The sequence below is a fragment of the Culex pipiens genome, chromosome 2 (assembly GCF_016801865.2).
Source record: "Culex pipiens pallens isolate TS chromosome 2, TS_CPP_V2, whole genome shotgun sequence".
Classification (NCBI taxonomy): Eukaryota; Metazoa; Arthropoda; class Insecta; order Diptera; family Culicidae; genus Culex; species Culex pipiens.
Window position 1 is genome coordinate 91,049,589 of NC_068938.1, and position 17,896 is coordinate 91,067,484.

Below are 17,896 nucleotides of genomic sequence, written 5' to 3' on the forward strand. Positions count from 1 at the left end.
AGAGTTGTTAATAACGTAATCCGGAGTGAAATTGATAGGATTTAATTTTATTCAAATATTTCCCAACTGGTAAGGTTTGTCTAAAGATTATTATTTTTAAACATGTACTGGGCTAAACCACATAAGGTCCATGCACTGTTTTTTTTGAAAAAAGATTTTTTTAAACAGTGTTTTAAAAATGTTTGCGTTGGAAATCCTTATTTTAAGTTTCGGGATTGGACAGTCTTAATTTTAAAGTGTGCAAATTTAATTTTTAAGTCAAGTGTATTATAGCTGCTTTAGTTTTTTAGAATAAAAATCATTGATGTTACTTCAGCAGGGAAACGCAGGAAAAAATAGTTCTTGTTTTGGCCACCAGATGGCGTCATTGAATTCCACTTTCCCTGCCCACTTCATATCGTCAGCAGAGAAAATAGTTGTGAAGACAGCAGGGAAAGTTTTCTTGAGAAATTTTCCTGCTAACGTAAGCAGTATTTTTTGAAAAATGGTTTGTATCGTAATTTTTTTTTTATATTTAGGAATTCCAAAAAAATCAAAATTTTGCATTACGTTCTAAAAGAACGCTCCCTTTCCCTGCTAACGTAATACTTATGAGCCAGAAATGAACTTAAAGATCAGGAAATGTACCTTGAATAGGCATTTTTCCAAATAATTTAAGTTAACATCAACTTCAAAACTTATATTTTGGTGATCAACAGATTCCCAGACATTTATTTTTTCTTTCTGGCCCTGTAACCATTTATAAAAAAGCAATGTACGATACGAATTATTTTTCCAAAATTCCTGCTTAAGGACCATTCATTAACCACGTGGAAATCTTTGGGAGGGGGGGGGGGGGGGGGGTCTGAGAATTCAAAAAAGTGTCCACGTGGTTTATGGATGGTCCCTTACGTTAGCAGGGAAATTTGTGATGAACACTTTCCCTGCTATTTTAACAACTTTTTTCCCTGCTGACGATGTGAAGTTAGCAGGGAAAGGGGATTTCAATGACGCCACCTGGTGGCCAATACGAGAACTTACATTTTCCTTGCTAACCGTTTCCCCGCTGAAGTGACATCAGTTAAAAATCAGTGTTCAGGGATGCCACATTTGAAGATTTTCGAGCACAGGCTCAATGCTCAAACGTATTGTTTTGCCATTTTATTCGATGATTTTTAATTAAATGAATTACTCACGAAAAAGATAACAATGTTTTGCTTCTTTTGCCAAAAACAGATTTGTAAAATATTATTTTGCCATCAAGTTAAACTCATTTGCGTTTTTGTGATGTGCCCGAAAATCTTCAAAATCTGGCATGCCTGTCAGTGTTATTCTATTGAAGGGGCAGAGCCGTGCTTACGGTGTTCTCTTTGTAAGCAAAGACTCCGTGCTCAAACTCAACCCACTTCAACGAATCATTTCTGCAGTAAAATCTTACGCGGCACGTGTGGCTACATTAACGTTTGTGCTGTTGCAATGCATTTTAATGATATGGCGCGCTACAAATGTTTATAAATGCCAAGAGGCGTAATCAAACCTAAGGCTTCTCAATTTGTTCCACAGAGAGCTCAAAGACGGATGCATTCGATGAATTCTTGGACGAGATTGCAATGATGAAACGCGTCGGTCGGCATCCCAACATCGTTACTCTCCTCGGATGCTGCACCATCAAGGAACCACTGACGATGATAATGGAGTACATTGGCTGTGGCGATTTGGTATGTATCATTAAGTTTTTAACAGCATTATATATTTACCCTGATTTTGAATTTCATACACTCTACTCAGAATGGCATCAAAACTCTTGTGACACAAAAGGAACCTTTTTGTTGACCGGACTGCGGCATTTAGGCCCCAAAACTAGCCTATAATTGTCGTATGGTCATAAGGCGTCATCCATAAAGTATGTCACGCTCTAGGGGGGGAGGGGGGGGTCTGAGCAAGTGTGACATTGCGTGTTGTAAGTATAGGAAAAGCGTGACAAAGGGGTGGAGGGGGGGGGGGATAAATTTTGGCTGATTTTAGCGTGACGTACTTTATGAATGAAGCCTAAGATCCATTTTCGCACCATTAACTTTTTTTTTAAATTCAGGCCTGAAAGGGTTTTAAAAAATGTATATTGCAAGGTTAATAATGATAACCAAATCATGGTCTGGGAGATCCTTGGCCAAAATCATTTGCCCCGGGGCACTGGCCACTTTGGGTGTGACCAATACTGCCAAAATGGCCATTTTCATTACCAGTATCAAAAACCATGAATTTTGATACCCATATTGCCCCAATTTGTATGGTTCCGTAAATGTCCTCCCTGGAGAACCTTCCCCAGGGCACTGCCCACTCCGAGTGTGGCCAATCTGGTCAGAATGATTATTTTCATTACCAGTATTAAAAACCATGAATTTTGATACCCAGATTGCCCTAAGTCGCATGGTTCAATAAATGTCCCCGGTAGGACCAGGCAACAAGGCCTGTGGCAGTGCTGTTGTGTCCATTGCGTATACACACACTAAACGAAACCGCGCGCGGTGTGCTGAGAGTGCGTTTTTGAAAAAAAGAAAACGAGAAAAGTTTTTTAACTTTTTTTTTGCTAAAATAAAATAAAAATTATTTTATTGTGCTGTTGTGAAAAATTCTGTGCTGTAAAGTGAAGCGCATACACGCACAAACGCAGGACGTCCTCTTCCGGATATGAAGACCGTTAGGCTTCGAGATAAAAGCCCCGTTACGGTAGCGTGAGAAAACCGGGGCTAGGTCTCGGTAGCCCTTAGGTGGTTCTCCACCCCGAGACTAGGTAGCGCGGCCCTGATAAGGCTGCCTACCGAAAAAGAGGATCGCGAATGGCAAGAAGATTGGAAATCCGGAGCAAACGGCAGAAGCCCATTGAAAAGCAGATCACCGATTGGCGACTCGGTTCTTGGAACTGCAGATCCCTGAACTTTTTGGGTTTCCAGTTCGCATTGGCGAATGAGTTGCAACCTCGCAACTTCGATGTTGTGGCACTGCAGGAGGTGTGCTTGGAGGAGGAGCAGGTGCTCGACTGGCCAGGTCGGCAGACCAATTCCCGTTTTTTTCTGAGCGGCGGCAAGGACAAGAAGCTGGGTACCGGCTTTATCGTGCGGGGCAAGATGCAGGATCGCGTGTTCGGCTTCACGGCGATCAGCGAGCGGATGTGCAAGTTAAGAATACGAGGCCGGTTCTTTAACTATAGCATTATCAATGTGCACTGCCCCCACGAAGAAAAGACCGACGATGAGAAGGAAGCATTCTACGCGACGCTGGAGGAGATGTACGACGGCTGTCCGCGGCAGGATGTAAAGATCATCATTGGGGACATGAACGCTCGGTTCGGAAGGGAGGAAATGTTTCGACCGACAATAGGCCCAGAAAGTCTACATGCGGTCACCAACGACAACGGCCAACGCTGCATCGACTTTGCAGCCTCCCGTGGAATGGTGGTCAGGAGCACCTATTTTCCTCGAAAGGACATCCACAAAGCCACCTGGACATCACCTGATCAACGGACGAAAACGCAAATCGACCACGTCCTGATCGACGGCCGATTCTTCTCGGACGTAACGCACGTGCGCACCTTTCGCGGTGCGAATATTGACTCGGACCACTACCTAGTTGGAGTTGACATGCGCTCAAAGCTGTCGACGGTGTTCAACCAACGCCGAAGCCGGCGGGCCCCTCCGTTCAACACCGCGTGTCTCCAGAACGGGGAAGTGGCCCACAGTTACGCGCAGCAGCTGGAAGCGAATCTGCCAGGTGAGGAGGAACTTGGCGCAGCCTCGCTCGAAGATGGTTGGAGTCGCATACGCTCAGCCATCGGCAGTGCAGCGGAAGCCACACTGGGTAGTGCGATCCGAGTCAGTCGGAATGATTGGTACGACGACGAGTGCCAACGGATTACCGCCGAGAAGAAAGCAGCTTACGACAGGAAGCTGCACAAGGCGACGAGAGGGAACGTGGAACGATACCGGCAGGCTCGGAATCGGCAGGTCGCGGTCTTCAAGCTTAAGAAGCGCCAGCAGGAAGACCGAGATTGCGCGGAAATGGAGCAGCTATTCCGAGCTAACGAAACGCGGAAGTTTTACGAGAAGGTGAACCGGTCCCGCAAAGGCTTCGTGCCGCGAGCCGACGTGTGCAGGGACAACGGTGGAAACCTGATCGTAAACAAGAGCGAGGTGTTGGAAAGGTGGAAGCAGTACTTCAACGAGCACCTCAACGGCGATGAAGCGGACAGAGACGGCATTGGAGTCAACCTTGGAGCGCCCGCAGCTGATGAACAGTTCCCGGCGCCTGATCTAGAGACGGTGAAGAGGGAGATCAGGAAGCTGAAGAACAACAGAGCTGCCGGCAAGGATCGGTTACCCGGTGAGCTCTTCAAATATGGAGGAGAGAAACTGGCGAGGGCGCTTCACTGCGTGATCTCCAAGATCTGGGAGGAGGAGAAGCTACCGGAGGAGTGGATGGATGGTGTCGTGTGCCCCATCTACAAAAAGGGCGATAAGCTGGACTGCGGAAACTACCGCGGCATCACGCTTATCAACGCGGCCTACAAAATCCTCTCCCAGATCCTCTGCCGCCAGCTGTCACCCCATGCAAGGAGGTTCGTGGGGCCCTACCAAGCGGGCTTTACTGGCGCGCGCGCCACCACGGACCAAATATTTTGTCTCCGACAAATCCTCGAGAAATGTCGTGAGTACAACGTGCCCACACATCACATCTTTATCGACTTCAAGGCGGCCTATGATACAGTCGACCGCGAGCAGCTATGGCAGATTATGCACGAGAACGGGTTTCCGGATAAACTGACTCGGCTGATCAAGGCTACTTTGGACGGTGTGATGTGTCACGTGCGTGTTTCGGGGGACTTAGCGGAACCCTTTGGATCACGCCGAGGGCTGCGGCAAGGTGATGGCTTATCCTGTGCGCTGTTTAACATCGTCCTTGAGGGCATTATTCGAAGGGCGGGCATCGAAACGAGTGGCACGATTATGAACAAGTCCTACCAGTTGCTTGCTTTTGCCGATGACATCGACATTGTAGCAAGAAACCTGGAGACGGTGAAGGACGTCTACACCCGACTGAAGGTACAAGCAAGGCGTGTAGGACTTGGCATGAATACGACGAAGACGAAGTACATGAGAGGAAGGGGTTCGAAGGACATCGGCCCCCCAAGTCTCACCCCTCTAACTGTGGATGGTGATGAGTTGGAGGAGGTGAGCGAGTTCGTGTACTTGGGATCGCTGGTAACCGCCGACAACGACACCAGCAAAGAGATCCGGACTCGTATTTTTGCTGGGAATCGTGCCTACTTCGGATTACGGAAGACCCTCACATCGGATCGAGTGCAACGCCGCACGAAGCTGACGATGTACAAAACACTGATTAGACCGGTAGTTCTCTATAGCCACGAGACCTGGACGATGCGGCAGGAGGACGAACGTGCCCTTGGAGTTTTTGAACGGAAGGTGCTACGAACGATCTACGGTGGAGTGCAGGTGTCTGACGGAGTGTGGCGACGACGCATGAACCACGAACTGCACGCGTTTCTTGAAGAACCGACCATCGCCACCCAGGCGAAGATCGGGAGGCTCAGGTGGGCCGGCCATGTCGCCCGAATGGACGAGGGCCAGCCTGTCAGACTGCTTTTTGACCGCGCTAAACCAGCTGGCGGAACAGGCAGGAGAGCAGGGAAACCGCGCGCACGGTGGGGAGATCAAGTGAATGGTGATATCCGGAAAATCTGTAACCTGGGAAATTGGAGAGTAGCAGCCCAAGACCGAGAAAGATGGAAGCGTCTTCTTGCTACAGCACGCGTACCTGGTGCGCTATGCTGATTGGTATGGTATGGTAGGACCTTCCCCAGGGCCATGACCACTCCGGGTGTGGCCAATATCCTACCAGTTTGGTCCCAACCCCATTGCCCCAAATCATTTGGTTTTCGGGTGACCGTCCTAACAATCTTCATTAGAACAGAATTCCTCCCAACTTGGTGCACAACCTATGTCTTTCAATGTGTGCATGTGTGTGTGTGAGCAATAAAATTACCACCGTGGATCCGTCTCTGACGGATGTTCGGTAAACACTAATTGTTGGCTTATATAGTCCGCATGAAATGTGGCAACAATGGTGCAATATTCTCGCGTGACAGTTCCAAGAAAGCAGGAGACGAGGCAAAATTTGCACCACTGACTGTTGCCACATTTCATGCGAACTATATAAGCTAACAGATAGCCTCTGATCAGTTTTAGTGTTTACCTTTGCCATAGAGGAGAAAATCAACTCGCGAGAAAATGTTGAGGCTAGGAATTTTGACAAGTATGATTTTTCATAAAGTATTCGCCTCCTTTTCTCTCCCACAGAAAACCGGGGGACAATGTAGCTGTCAAACTAGGCCAAACTGTTAAAGTCACTCACAAAATAAACTTTGAGTGATTTGAGTTCATTCCTGACGTCACGATTTTCTCCCCTATCGTTTGAAGTTACTCACAAAATGAACTTTGAGTGATTTGAGTTCATTTCTGACGTCACGATTTTCTCTTCTATATCAGCCACCATGGTTCGGTGACTAAGTGATGGTCATTTGTCCATATAAACCACTCAATAGGATGAACTGATTCGTGATCGTGTTCATATCATGCATGCGGTGAGGGGGGTCATTGTGCTAATGAATATTATTGCGCGTCATTATCGTGTGAGCAGCAGCGCCGGGAAGATGGATTTTTGTGGCGTTCTTTTTGTGCTGTATTCGTGATCGTGTTCATGTCGAATTATGTGGAAGGTGCGAAGCCGCGTTTTAGGATTCTTGTGTCTTTGTTGTTTTATTTGTGTTTCCATCTGGAGTATTAGTTTTAAAATTATTTTCATTTTTTACAGCTTCCTGGAATTATTTTAAATCAAATGTCTACATATAAATTTGTCTACGCACTATATGATTTATTTAAATGTTCATATTATTCCTTATCCTATTCCTTTCCTGTAATATACCATCTCCTCATACCATATATGATCAAACTGCTTAAATTAACGAAACTTTCTAAAACAGCATGGGAACCATCTGGAGCATTTATATTTTAAATAACTGTTTTTTTTTACAGCTTCCTGGAATCATCTTGATTGTATTTATTATATTTATTATATTTATTTTATTTACTAAATTTATTTTATTTATTATTTATCATTATTACAAAACTATATGCTTATTAGATAATACACTACAGACTCACATTTACACTTACAAACATTCAAATCATTAAATACATTACGCACTCAACCATTTTCATCGGCCCGATGAAATTCCCCTAACCCCCATTCCAAACCTCCCAAAAATATTCCGTTCACTTTTAAAAGTCGCATGGGTTCCCTGCACTTTTGCCACTAGTGAACAACAAAAACATCCCCTCCCAAATCCCCACGGGACTGTATGGGCGTAGCCTTGGAGCACAGTGTGGAAATTTACGTTCTTAGATATTCTTGGTTGTACCGGGCAGCAATCAAATTGTCTAAGAATATTGAATTGACCATTGTGGCACCCCCTACAGCGTGGTGCAGACCCGTTATGCTATGCTATGCTATGCTATGCTATAAACCACTCAATAGGATGAACTGTTCCAGTGAACGAAAGAACACGATTTGTTGTTGTTGTAAGCGCGAGAAGTCTATAGAGGAGAAAATCGTGACGTCAGAAATGAACTCAAATCACTCAAAGTTCATTTTGTGAGTGACTTTAACAGTTTGGGCTGGTTTGACAGCTACATTGTCCCCAGTTTGCTGTGGGAGAGAAAAGGAGGCGAATACTTTATGGAAATCATACCTGTCAAAGTTCCTAGCCTCAAAATTTTGTCGCGAATTGCTTTTCTCCTCTATACTCTCGCCAAATAGTGCTTTCCTCTCGTTTCTTTTCGAAAAGACTATCCGCTTGGTCTTTAACTTTGGGTGTAGTATTGGTATGGGAGGAAAGAGGTTAAATTCAAATTAAATACAAAATACGTTTTTGCTTTTATTTCTGTTGATACATTTTATGATAATGTTTTTTTCTTTGTTTCTAAAATCTTCAAATCAGCTCGAGTATTTGCGGAAAGTTCGTTTCAAACATGAGGCCAGAACAGCAGCGCAAAAATCGGAGGGCTCCTGCAGCACCCCAGCGAACCCAATCGACAGCACTAGTTTGCAGCGGTCAACATCGAATCAATCTGAAATAACGGTGTTTGGATCGACCATTAAGTACCTGGACATTGGACACGCGTCGTAAGTGTCGTAATTATACGGGCACGATTCACTAGAACTTGAGGTTTCGTATAACTCATTTGCATGAATGCTTTCCTGTATGTTTTATATTGGGATGAAGTAAACGACACTGATTTTCTAAATACAGTCCAGACTCGATTATCCGAAGTATCGATTATCCGAAGGTTTGTATAGGCTCCGGATAATCGAATCATGAACAAAAAAAGTTCTCGGGTTTTTTTTATTCTCTTACTTTAAATATCAATTTCAAGTTCTGCGAGCTCATTTGACATAAATTTAAATAGTTGATGGCCTATTAAACAACCATAATTTTCTCAATATTTCATCACCGCCATATTGGCCTTAGAAAAGTTTAGGGGTCATACTTTGACACGATAAACAAAAATTAGACAACAGAAAACTTTTTTTTTCGTTATTCGATCATCCGAAGTGAAGTTTTTTCAAGACCTTCGGATAATCGAGCCATAAATGCGTATGATTGGAACATTTCCTTTTTATACATATCATAATCTGGAGAATAAGTAATGTAGAATGGTAGAAGTTTATGGGAATAAGTTCATGCAAATAAAGTAGAAAACAATAATAAGCTTTAAATTGAAAAAAAAATGTAAAGCAGCTGGAATGCTAAAAAAAGACAAATCCACCAGCCTTAAAAAACTACAAGCTTAACATTACATAGTGGTCATTGTTTCCATCATTTCAGTAGCTCAAATTCGGACGCCTCTTACATTGCACAGCCTGAAACGCTGGTGAGGCCATCACTGACTGACAGTAAGTTGGATCTTTTCACATTTGTGAAAAAAATGCATTTATATTTTTTTTTCAAAGTGGCGGTGTCATGCTTTGCTCTTCATTTATTTCTTTATATATTTTTTTGCAGCTGTTACTTTGTAAATAAAGAAATGCAAAATGCACCCCGCCTCCGTAAATGAAACAGTTTCTAACTATTTGAAATCCTATTTGCTCTTTTGCTTTGCAGCACTGTATACTACTTTAAGCGGCAAGACTGCAAAGTCAAGCACGTCGATAGAGTACGTTCTGGATCACAATGAGCTGCATGACTTTGCACAACAAATTGCATGTGGTATGCACCACTTGGAGAAAATCAAGATAACCCATCGGTAAGCTTGCAAGTTTTTCAGCAGTTTCAGCTTTAATTTCTACAAACGTTATGAGGTCAGTGGTTTTCGTCTGATTATATTACTGTTCAATATACCCCGAAGCCCAACTATGCATTGCACGGAATCGCTCTGCAAGTTTTCATTGTGTATTGTGTACAAAACAAATATTTTCGTATGGAGCGTGAACAATGGCTGAACAACGCCCCCCCCCCTCCCCCCTAAGATATCCTCGTGGTTTATAAATGGTCTCTATCTACTAGGATGTAACAAAATGGGTAATTTTTTAGGGCATTTGAAGGTAGGTGTAGTGAGCCCGAATCCCAAATATTAGCTTGATTGGCTGCGACTGGACCTGGCGCTTTGACTTTGAAGTTTAAATGGGATTTAATCTGTAAAAAGGTGCGTTTTGGTTTTTGTCAGTTAACGATTTTTTGCATTTTTGAAAAACCTCATGGGCTTATGGTTCGAGTTTCAGGGAACAACTTCGCGAAGAGTGCGAAAAGATTCGTCAAATATTAAAAATGCTACAGAATTTATAACACCACCACTGAAAACTTCAACTTTTTCTGCAAAAATGATCCATTTTGTTACATTCTACTTTCTACACATAACAATACTTTATTCCATTCGCTACAAGAGTCGCGGTGTACGCCTGTTAAATGCTGAACTTTCTCCGTTTTGTAGTGATCTAGCAGCGCGGAACATTCTGATCGATGAGAGGAAAACGCTGAAGATATCCGACTTTGGAATGTCACGAACAGGCATTTACGTCAATACTAGGAACAAAAAGGTAATTTTAGAATTCATATTCTGCTGAATTAATGTTGCAGTTTGGTTCTAAATCATGGGAACTATCAGAAAAAGTTTAAAACAAATTTCGGCTTGCTGTTTTTATATATGGGACGGATTATTCAAAAATCAAAAATCAAATTATTCGCTCTACAGCATTGCCTTGGCGTTCTCGATAACGAGATTCCTACTCGAAACTATGTGTCCGAAGGCTTGATTGTTGAGGCAATTGCAAACCTCTTTTTACACCATAGCTTCCATCCACCCCGGGATTCGAACTGACGACCTTTGGATTGTTAGTCCAACTGCCTACCAGCGACTCCACCGAGACAGGACCCAGGGAGACGACTCTTACACCTGGACTGAGCTAACGACCTAACCTTTTAGGTTAGTCCGGGGCCAACATTTACTTCCCTTCCGACGGAAGGCGTGATCAGACAAATCTCGTCTCGAAAAATGCCACCGGGACCGTCTGGGATCGAACCCAGGCCGACTGGGTGAGAGGCAATCACGCTTACCCCTACACCACGGTCCAGGCTTGGGACGGATTATTATCATTTAGTATATACTAGGGTAACAAGAAAAATTTGGAAAATCTAAAGAGATACCCCCTGGCCCTATTCATTATGTAAATCTTGAGCCAAATGGATTATGGTTAAGGGCCGCGATTGATCGTTGAAGTTTGTACGGGAAAATTCGCAAAAATGTATCCAGGTTTTTTAAGCGAAGATGGCGTTCGAATGGTGAACATCCGAAATGTCAGTAGTATCAACATTAGAAAACAAATATGGCTGTCATGCCATGGCACACTTTTTTCTGAATATTGGTACCACTGCGTAATTTTGATATTTCGGACGTTCACCATTCGAACGCCATCTTCGCTTAAAAACCTGTATAGAGAAATATATCGCTTTAGAATTTTTCAAGTAGTTGATCCTTATGAGATATTAGATTTTTTGCTAATAAAAAAAAAAACCATCTGATATCAGGATCAATTCGTCTCTGTCGAGCTAACTTGTCGTATGTGCATTTTGGGCCAAATTAAGTTAAGAACGCCATTTTGTGCAGCTCATAATGCCTCACCTTTTGTCCTTCTCAGATACCCAAAATTCGATTTCAATCCTTCGATAGTCAATAAAAACCGATAAAACTCTGTGCATTGTTGTCGCTTTTCATATGAAAGAAGTTTCAATCTTGTCGTGCTAACTTGACACACCCTGAAAATTGATGTAAGTGCGACAACTGGCCAAAGGGATTTCAGGTCAGAACGCGTTTGACACAAGTACAAGCTCGACTACCGTAAAAAATAGTAATTGTAACTCGGGACCTCAGCAACCAAAATCAACCAAACTTCAGGACAATGCACAGAACTGCCAGCCAAACAAAACGTGTTTGTTATTGTTTACATTGTGTGCTCTCGTTTTTGTTTATTCAAGGTCAAACATTAAAACACGTTTTCTCGAAACGTCAAAAAGCGACAAACGACAAGATAGCACGTCGGCGTCACTTGGACAAATTTGAAAGAGGCCTGCGATTTTTTTAAATGCAAACTTCAACGCAGAACAACCTTAATCAGAGAGAAGGGAAATACTGTTTGCCTTAAGGTGGTAGATGGTGGAATGATGGTTCTAAATTCAGGGTCCTGAAATAGTAAATTGAAATGAAGAAATAATCACTATATGTAAAATGCTTCTACAAACAACAAGACTCGAAATCAAGATTTAAATGTTTTTTGCCTTCCTCACCTCACTGAGGAAAGGCTATAAAATCACTCGAAAAATGAAATCCTTTATTTGACCTCCTGGACCCATCTTCACGTATACATATCGACTCAAAATCAAGTTCTGAGCAAATGTCTGTGTGTGTGGTGGGATGTTGATAAAAAAAAGCACTGGATTATCATGGTATTGACTGTTTGGTCTCATTCGATCTGTCTTGGGGTCCCATAAGTTGCTATTGAAAATTATAAAGTTTAGCTAAGTACTTTAAAAGTTATGCTAAAAAAAAACGATTTTAACAAAAGTCCGAAAGGTCTTAGATTTTGATGAAAACGTTATCCGGATCTATCATGCGACTTATACCTATTCAACGAGTTCAATGGATCGAAGATCTGACAACCCTATCAAAAGCTGTAAGCACATAAGTGCCCTGAATTATGATGATCTGACTACCCAATCTGATGGTATGAATAATGAAATTGATTCAAGACTGAAAGGTTCGCCCTTTTGTGTCTATCTCGGATAGCATTATCTGCTAAATGTGAGGAAGGCACCAACCACCTAAAGGTGGATTAAGTAATGTTTTTCTAAAACAAACATGGCCGCCAAATGGCCGATTGGGGATGATGCCTTCCAGAGCCTTAACCGGGAACTATACTGCCCGTGTTCGCATAAATGTCCCATATGCAACAACAGCATGCTCAGATAAACGTATTTGGGTCATTCCACCTGAAGTGTGCAAGAAAAAATGCAAATTTGAAAATTACCATCTCCGACTCTGCTCAAATTTGGCAGAGCTGTTGAGACTATCAAAACATGCAAAAATTCCGAATTTCATCCAAATCGGACCACCGCCTCCATTTTTGTACCCACCCAAAAAATCGACTTTTTGGCGATTTTTGAGCGAAACCTCTATCTTCAAACGACGAGAACTCAGGAACCACAAATCTTAGAGGGTCGGTCTTAGACTCAATTTGGAAGGAAATTGGACGTGATCAAAATTAAGATTAAAATGTTTGTTCTACCTGTATTGCGCAATTGAAAACTTTAAATGGCCGTATCTCAAAACAGCCCTATTTATTTTCTAAATTTGACCTCATCATCGTATTCCCCGTCCGATTTTACATAAGAATCACTTATCGACAGAAAGGAATATGTTTTGTTCCAGAGATATAGGATTATAAAGTTTGAAGTATTCGAGATTACCTGTATTTTCTTTATTTGCCGCATCTGCTAGAAGCACTCGGGCGCGCTGATCAATAACTGCTACCTGGTTATTTATTGAAATAAGATTTTATCCCAAATAATCATTAGCAAATTAGGCAAAAATTTAATGTACCACTGTAGGAAACTGCTGTATAATCTTAAATTAAAAAAAATAGTATACGGTGAACTTGTGTGCTAGCCCACAGGACAGAGCAAGAACGACAAGCAAAACAGGGCAGAATGGAATTCCCGCAGAGCTAGCAGGAAATTTCAATTGATCTTGTAAGTAACACTTTAGAAAAAGTGTACGATACATTATCGTGTTAAAAATTATGAATCAACATGAATAAAACTCTCGTGAAGCAGGATTAAGTAGGAGGATTTCTGGAAAGTATAAAACTGAAAAATGTAAGAAAATCACAAAGATTAATCTGATTTATTATCTGATTTAGTCAAATTCAGTGGTTTTGATTTCGACACCGTCCGAACAATAATCTTTTTTTGTTTGTCAACCATTTCGAAATCTTGAAAGACGATACAGCTACTGTCCACATGTATCAGAAGTATATGGTTTTGTTTTTGAAATTAAATGTACCAGAATTGAAAAAAAAAATCATCAATTATTCAGATGAAACTGGCTCACAATAAAAAAAATCGGTTTAATAGTCTCAACAGCTCTGCCAAATTTGAGCAGAATCGGAGATGGTAATTTTCAAATGCTGTTCCGCTTCATATGGAATGACCCGTGTGAAGTTTGTCCCCCACATAAGGATACGTGTTAAGTTTTCGCGAAAAAACTGGATTTCCTCCTGATTTCTCGAATAAAGTACTGGATGTTATAGGCTCTACTGAAAGAGCACACGATTTTGAACCAAACTGCATCAATAACTCAAAACCGATGAAAATGCATATGGGACATTTATGCGATCAGGGGCAGTATAAATCGTTGAAGTTCAACCACTCCGTTTTCTCCTCAGAAATTTTCACATAATGTTGTTGTTGTTGTTAATTTATTCATTTCGGGCAGCTTTAACCTGTTATAAATGAATTAACAATAACAACAACATTATGTGCATAATTCACAATAATATCTCGAGTTTTTTTTGAAAAGGACCTATAAACAAAATTTCCAATTTTTGCTTTTTGGGTGTTTTTGAATACCCCTGACTCAAGGCGGTTTCATAAACACCCAAAAAGCAAAAATTGGAAATTTTGTTTATAGGACCTTTTCAAAAAAAACTGGAGATATCCACTTTATATCTGTGTTTTGATTTTGCTTACAGGTTCCCCTCCGGTGGCTCTCTATCGAAGCAATGAGAGACAATTTCTACTCTAGCAAAAGCGACGTGTGGGCATTCGGCGTTGTGCTTTGGGAAATTGGAACCCTCGGTAAGGTTTGCTAATCATAGTTTTGTTTCATACTGTACATGTTCGTTGAAGATATGGGGCTTGATATAAAAAAGTTTATTTTGTATGAACAAAAACCATGTTGTTTATGGGCGACCCCCATGGGCTTTCATTTAATGAAAGCATTAGTATCTGGGTAATTGAAGTTATTTATTTTTCTGGATACATAATTCTCATCAACACCTACAACTTTGCCGAGGACACCTAAAGGATAAGAAATTTCCTTCAAAAGTAATAGATTTTTTAATTTTCACGTACCATTTTTGTATGGAGAGCTGCCAAATTGAGCCAATTCAAAAAACATTTAAAAAAAATCAAAAAACATATTTAGAAGGTTTTTTTAAAATAATTTTTCCTTCTGTTGGCAAATCCATTGTTAGAATATCCAATTACATCAAAATGAACTATAGTACAAATCATAGTTGAAAGGAACTCCAAAACTCTATTAGGTTATAAGAATTACGAAATTGTGAATTGATTATTTACTAATAAAAACTAATTGAATTGAATTGAATTGAATCAAAAAAAAACATAAAAATGTTACCGTCATGTTTTTCAGAAAGCTATAATTTTTTTTCTGGAGCAACATTTAAAAGGGGCGGTACGACCATTCATTACAAGCGTTTAATGGGACGAAAGGCCGTAAGAGCAATGTTGCACCACCCCTTTCGAATGTTGCTCCAGTTTTTAAGTATACTATGGCTGGTACCCGTATTTTAATAAGACTCGTATTGTTTTGTTTGGTCATAAGGGTAACCTTCGCCGGGTGGTCCCAAAAGTGGCCGTTTTCGTAAATTTTCGCAAAAAATACTTTTTTCTTAAAAAAAATACTACGCTCCATTTCAACAAATTTTAAAATGGCGTTTTGACCGTGTCTGGACCAAAGAGCCTATGTCTGAATTTTTTTAATCGGGTTCCTCAGAAAATGTTACGTAATATACTCAAAAACTGAAGGTGTTCATTAACAGGATTCAGATATATGATATATTTTAATAAAAAGTGGGATTTTCGGCGCGCCGCGCGCTGGATTGAGAAAATGACAAAAACGAGAAAAAACAACTTTTTTTAATCTAATCTAATCTAATCAGACCCTAGCGCATCCAATCTTTCGAAGGGATCCTGGAGAGTGCCTTAGGTTAGATGACGCCTAGCACTCTTCTTGTCAGTTATTAACATTTGTAGTGCGCCATTGCATCAGAATGCATTGAAACATCACAAGCGTTAAAGCGGCCAGGCCTACTGCGTAATCGCAAAGCCGTAAAAGCCGTATCGCAGAGATGATTCGTAATTGGGTTGAGTTTGAGCACTGAGTGTTCGAACAACAACAAAATTCTGAATCGACAGGGGAGGAAGAAGCGTGGGGACACACCACCATACGCTCCGAGATTTGGTTGTATTCGTTGGGAGCACCATGCTAAGAAGGTTTGGTACTCCGGGACCCTCTGGGATGGGACATTGTATTTCCACGAATGCCCTGGACACTATTTGCCGTGGTTATAGCGCCACAACTCGCTCCGAGAAAAAACAACTTTTTTTAAACTAAAACTGCGATAACTTTAAAATTTCAGCGATGACCTAAACATGTTTGGATACTAAATGTTGCGTCTTTTAATCACGAAAATTGGCTCTTCTACCTGAAATCTTTTCTGCAGGAGCGTAGAGTGTAGAAAAAAGTTGATGTTTTCAGCGGCGGTGTTATACATTTTGTATCATTTTAAATAATGGATGAATCTTTTCGCACTCTTCGGCAAAGTTGTTTCCTGGAACACGGACTATGAGCTCATGAAGTTTTTGAAAAAAGCAAAAATCATTAAGGGGCTCAAAATGGCAAAAACCAAAACGTACCGACTTTACGGGTTAACCCTCTACAACCCAACCCCGCCTTTAGACGGGCTTCGATTTAAAAAATCGCCAAAAATCAATTTTTCAACCAATTTTAGATCTTTAAAAAGCATTGGAAAGAAGAACTCTTAGAATTTTAGAAAATTTATGGGTTGGAAGTTTTACTTGTTTTATGTGACTTTGACAATGTTTTTAAAAATGTAATTTTTTTGGGGTCAGCTTTGGCTGTGTTTTTTACTAACATTTCCTATATTTTAATTAAAAAGAAGTATGTAGTAATTTTTCTAGTGCCCCAGACTATGCCTCTACGCATTTATTTACAACTTAAATGATAAAGGTGCCATTTATAGCAGAAAATGTGAAAAACAGCCAAAATTTGAAAAAGTTGCTGTAAAAACATGAAAAAATTAGATAGGCAAAATGTAATGATAGGAGGTGGTAGGATAGGCCAAATACTACCAAAAACAAATATAAACTAAGCAAGATAAATGCAAATTAACATACTAAAAATGAAACAAGAAAAACATAAAACAAGAGAAGTAAAGTTTTTCGTAGAACAAAAGTTGCTCAAAATGACCTCGTGAACACGGGAAAAATAAAAATCTTCGAAAACAAAATTTGGGGAGTAGAGGGTTGAATTCCATTAAAATTTAAAGTCAAAACGCCAGATCCTGTTGCAACCAATCAAGCTCATATTTGGGATTCGGGCTCAGTAGGGTAGAGTAGTCATCAATGAGACACGGGTAACAATTATAAAATGGCTTTCACAAATCGTAGTTTCAACCAATCAGGCTAATATTTGAGGGAAAGGTGTGTCTACTGGATACACGTCTGCCATATTACTGGCTTTGGTTATGAACGCTCCCTTGCAAAGTTATGCATAAATGTTTGATTCTGGGGTGTAGTAGTAAATTATGGACAAAAATTACCTTTTCGCTCGTTGGCTGCCATTAAACACTAAAACTAATAATTCTTCAAATTTCTTTCTACGTTCAATAGGGAATTAATTGGGCTACAATGTCCTTTCATTAGGTTGGACCAAAATTAAGAATATACCCAGAATCCAGGGCTGTCTCATTGTTACCCACTCTTTGCAGCCCATGGGTAACAATGAGACACTTTGATTTTTCTTCATTAAACTTTTCAAAATCTATGGAAATCTTTCAAAACATGAATTGGAAGTGATTTTTGGCATATTTATTGAGTTTTAACTTCATTTAACCAAAAATATAAATTTGTTTAGTATAAATACATGGATATTACAAAATTTAAATACGTTTAGTATAACTTTTGTTAATTAAAGTTTCAAGTTGGCAAAATTGCTTTAAAATGTTCAATGCAAGTCACCTGCAATGGAACGATACAAAATCATGTTGTTTTACTTGAAAAGAATTGATTGACATTGTTCCCCGGCTGTCTCATTGTTCCTGCCAAGTGCGTCTACAATGAGACAGTTGAATAACTCTGGCTATAGACGTGAAATCGATCTTATATTTTGATCAATGTGGTGGTCAAACACATCAAAAGAAAGAAAATGCAACAAATAACTCATTAAAACATACTGAAGAAAAAAATACA

At 40.7% G+C, this 17,896-nt stretch overlaps 1 protein-coding gene across 4 annotated transcripts in view; it reads left to right on the forward strand.

Annotated features, from left to right (window-relative positions):
- LOC120416300 (platelet-derived growth factor receptor alpha) overlaps nt 1-17,896 on the forward strand; it is a 101,770-nt gene that overhangs the window by 60,573 nt on the left and 23,301 nt on the right. For 3 of the 4 annotated variants that reach the window (XR_005605323.2, XM_052707322.1, XM_039578019.1), the window contains exons 14-19: nt 1,543-1,697; nt 8,051-8,235; nt 8,939-9,006; nt 9,215-9,356; nt 10,041-10,146; nt 14,353-14,458. Coding sequence is in view for 3 of the 4 variants with exons in the window: in XM_052707322.1 (XP_052563282.1) it covers nt 1,543-1,697; nt 8,051-8,235; nt 8,939-9,006; nt 9,215-9,356; nt 10,041-10,146; nt 14,353-14,458 (762 nt within the window). In the remaining variant the exon portion in view is untranslated. The remainder of the gene's footprint in view (nt 1-1,542; nt 1,698-8,050; nt 8,236-8,938; nt 9,007-9,214; nt 9,357-10,040; nt 10,147-14,352; nt 14,459-17,896) is intronic. The other variant, XM_039578020.2, reaches the window with a different exon arrangement.